Source organism: Lactuca serriola, chromosome 8 (assembly GCF_051521515.1).
Source record: "Lactuca serriola cultivar US96UC23 chromosome 8, Lser_US96UC23_V15, whole genome shotgun sequence".
NCBI lineage: Eukaryota > Viridiplantae > Streptophyta > Magnoliopsida > Asterales > Asteraceae > Lactuca > Lactuca serriola.
In genome coordinates, this window is record NC_136415.1 from 33,590,624 (window position 1) to 33,594,608 (window position 3,985).

At 32.6% G+C, this 3,985-nt stretch overlaps 1 protein-coding gene across 1 annotated transcript; it reads left to right on the top strand.

Annotated features, from left to right (window-relative positions):
- The first annotated feature begins 519 nt into the window (after positions 1-519).
- LOC145066776 (uncharacterized) lies at positions 520-3,015 on the top strand. The gene is made up of 6 exons (XM_079014049.1): positions 520-795; positions 893-1,228; positions 1,310-2,075; positions 2,173-2,223; positions 2,343-2,731; positions 2,839-3,015. The coding sequence occupies exons 1-6, from the start codon at positions 520-522 to the stop codon at positions 3,013-3,015; spliced, it is 1,995 nt and encodes a 664-aa protein (XP_078870175.1).
- Positions 3,016-3,985: the final 970 nt, after the last annotated feature.

The window sequence follows — 3,985 nt, forward strand, 5'->3', positions numbered from 1 at the left end:
TTAACTCAATTACACAAAGTAATCATGTGCCAATTAAATCATCCACTAACTGCAAATAAAATTTAATTTATTAGCAATCAAATATACTATATACTTAACACGTGTCATCAGAAGTTGAAAATAAAACCATGTTTCCAAATATATATATATATATATATATATATATATATATGTCGAAAATATGTTCTTCTTACATGCAACTAGTTACTTGACCACGCACGTTGTTGGAATTATTGTACATGTTTTTGTTATTTTGTATAGTTTATAATAGTTGAGAGACCATTATGTAATATGTTTAGATCTGTTAGTTGGTAGTTAAGTTGGTTAGATCCCTGGTGTATATACTTGAAAACGTTTTCATTGTAATCAATTAATGAAAACAGAATTCTTTCACTAATTCTCTCGTTCAACATGGTATCAGAGCACTAGTTCGTGATCTTGATTTTTCCGCATTCTATTCAATCTCTTCATGAATCTGTGATTCTTCTTCAATTCGTTCCATTTTCGTTTGTTTCAATCATGTCTGGAAATGGAAGTGATCCAATTTCTCCGATTTCTCAACCATCTTCTTCGTCTACCATTGAATCTTCTAATCCTCTATTTTTAGCTTCATCTGATAATCTGGGCACTGTTTTGGTTTCAAAAGTTTTTGATGGAACTGGTTTTGCATCGTGGAAAAGATCCATGACATTCGCGTTATCTGCTAAAAACAAACTCGGTTCCGTTAATGGAACTATTGAAAAACCAGCTGAAAATTCAAATCAATTCGAAATCTGGAATCGAGTCAACTCTATGGTTATCAGTTGGATTTTGAAATTCACTCTCAAAGGACATTACTGAAAGTGTCTTGTTCTTGCAAACTGCTTGTGATACCTGGAATGAAATCAATCAGTGTTATGAACAAGCAAATGGTGCGCTGATCTATCAAATTCAGAAGAAGCTTTTCTCGATTACTCAAGGATCTGAAGATTTTTCATCATATTTTACAAAAATGAAGAAGATATGGGATGAATTGAACATGATTCAAGATGTTTCGCTTTGCACATGTGGTTCTACAGCCAAGATTAAGAAGTATGTTGAAGAACAAAGACTTATTCAACTACTTATGGGATTAAACGAGTCTTACAAGTCAATTTGTAGTCAGATCTTGATGATGAATCCTCTCCCTAGCATTGATACGGTACATTATTTGTTAATTCATGAAGAGAGACAACGTGATATCAATTCGGTACCTAACATAATTGTTGATTCTATGGCAATGAATGTTAATCATTAAACTTCAAATTCAAATACTTCTTTCAACAAAAAGAATTTGCAATGTACTCATTGCAAGAAGTCTGGTCATGTCAAAGCAACATGTTACAGAATCAATGGCTTTCCATCTGATTTTAAATTTACCAAATCCAAGAGACAAGGTTCCACTGTTCAAAATGTTATTGACAGTTCTACCCCTGGTGGAGGATATGGTGATTTAGACAAAACTTCCATTGAAAATTATACAATTTCTAATGAGCAGTATCAACAATTGATGCAGTTAATGAGTAATCTCAGCAACAATTTCAACAAATCTGTCAATTCTGTGATAATTAATGGTGTTATGGACAGTTCAGGTGAATTTCTTGATTTAAAGGGAAAGCATTTTTCATATGCTTTCAATGTTGTTAATAACAATAAACAACAATCTTCTTGGATCATTGACTCAGGGGCTACTGATCATATTTGTTGCGATCAAAATCTATTCTCTTCAATTCATACATTCAGTCATTCTCATTTTATTAGTTTGCCTAATGGTCAATCCATTCCTGTCACTAAATCTGGGAAAGTTCCTATTCATGAGAATATTATTCTTAATGATGTTCTATATGCTCCTCAGTTCAAAAATAATCTCATATCAGTCACTAAGGTCACATCTCGGTTGAAAGTTTGGATTCTTTTCACTGATGAATTTTGTGCCATGTATTCCCCTTTGTCGAAGAGTAGCTTGATCATTGGAAAAAGAGTTAATGATATCTATAGTCGTGAATACAAGCTTCTCAAACAACCATTAACACCTCAATTTCATTCTTGTCTTTCATGTAATAAAAGCAATGTTCTAAATCTTTGGCACAATAGATTATGACATTTTCCATTCAATAAGTTGAAACTTTTGTCTCTTGTTTCAACTGAATGTAGTTCCTCTTTTGATTCTTGTGAAATTTGTTCTCAAGCAAGACAACATTCTATGTCTTTTTCAAATAGTGAAACTCTTTCTAATCACACATTTGATCTTGTTCATATTGATATTTGGGGTCCCTATAAAGTTCCTACCTATAATGGTCATAAATTCTTTTTAACCATTGTAGGTGACCATTCCAGATGTACTTGGGTATATTTACTCAAAAATAAAAGTGGTGCTTTCAGTATTATCAAAGCTTTTGTCACATATGTCAAGGTTCATTTCAAAACTGAAGTCAAAACAATAAGGACTGATAATGCTTTTGAATTGGGTTCAAGTCAAGAAGGAGCATTATATTTTCAATCTGTTGGCATTTCTCATCAAAAATCATGTCCTTATAAACAACAACAAAATGGGGTAGTTGAAAGAAAACACAAGCATCTATTAGAGGTTTCAAGAGCCTTATTTTTTCAATCTGGACTTGGCAAATCATACTGGGGTGATTGTGTTCTAACTGCTGCATACACTATCAATAGAACACCTCTTAAAGTGATCAACAATTCAAGTCTATATGAAGTTTTTTTTAATCCAAAGCCCAATTATACCAATTTAAAAACATTTGGATGTTTGTGTTATATATATTCATGCCAAGATCCAAATCTTGTGTCTTTATTGGATATCAGCCAGGATGTTTTCCTATTCTTGTTTCAGACAATGATATCTTTGATAGTCATGGTAATGTTTCAGAACAGATTCAAGCATCTCAACAAAATGACAATATTACCCCTGCTCAATCACAACAATCAGAAGATATTCATGCTCCCAATGTTGTTGATCCAATTCAACCAAGAAGAACTTAACGAGTTCATCATCCCCCTGTTCGTTTACAAGACTACATTTGTTATAATGTTATAAATGAACAAATTGCCCATGACTCTTGTTCTCACACAATTACAAATTTCTTTATTCATTCACCTGATATCAAACACTTTCGTTCATCCAATCATGTCTTCTCATTTTCTTTCAACAACAATGCCAAAATCATTGAACCTTCTTTTTATTCCCAAGCTAAACATGATATGTTGTGGCAAGAAGCAATGAAGAAAGAATTTGATGCTTTAGAAGCCAATCATACTTGGGAAATTGTTCCTTTACCAAAAGGAAAGAAACCTATAGCTTGTAAGTGGGTGTACCCCAACAAGAAGGAATAGATTACCATGAAACATTTTCTCCAGTGGTAAAGTTCAATATAGTAAGGTGTTTGGTTGCTTTAGCTGTCAAGAAAAAGTGGCCCATTCATCAATTTGATGTTAACAACGCATTCTTACATGGTGATCTTCATGAGGAAGTGTTTATGAGATTACCTCCTGGTATGCAAACATCATCCAAAAATCATGTATGTAGAATTAAGAAGTCTTTATATGGCCTCAAACAAGCTTCTAGAAAGTAGTATGATAAGTTGTCATATGCTCTTATTCAAAAAGGATTTAAAAGATCAAAAAATGATTACTCATTATTCAAAAAGAAGACTAGAGATTCCTTCATTATTGTTGCTATTTATGTTGATGATATCTTGGTGACTGGCAACAATTAATCTGAAATTTCAGACCTAAAAACTTTTCTTCACACAATGTTTCAAATCAAAGATCTTGGCCAAATCAATTATTTTTTAGGCCTTGAGTTCAATTCAGTTCCTGATGGAATGATTATTCATCAGCATAAATTTATCAAGGAATTATTAGAGCAGTATGGTATTCAAGAAGCTTCCAATGTGAAATCACCTCTTCCCACCAAACTAAAGGATCTTCATTTTTCATCTGATTTTTTACA

Excerpts from the sequence above, each read along its gene's own strand:
- LOC145066776 (XM_079014049.1), top strand. The coding sequence starts at position 520 with ATGTCTGGAAATGGAAGTGATCCAATTTCTCCGATTTCTCAACCATCT. Across the intron at positions 1,229-1,309 it reads GACAACGTGATATCAATTCG|AATTTGCAATGTACTCATTG; the intron begins GTACCTAACATA and ends TTCAACAAAAAG. Across the intron at positions 2,076-2,172 it reads ATTTCATTCTTGTCTTTCAT|TTCCTCTTTTGATTCTTGTG; the intron begins GTAATAAAAGCA and ends AACTGAATGTAG.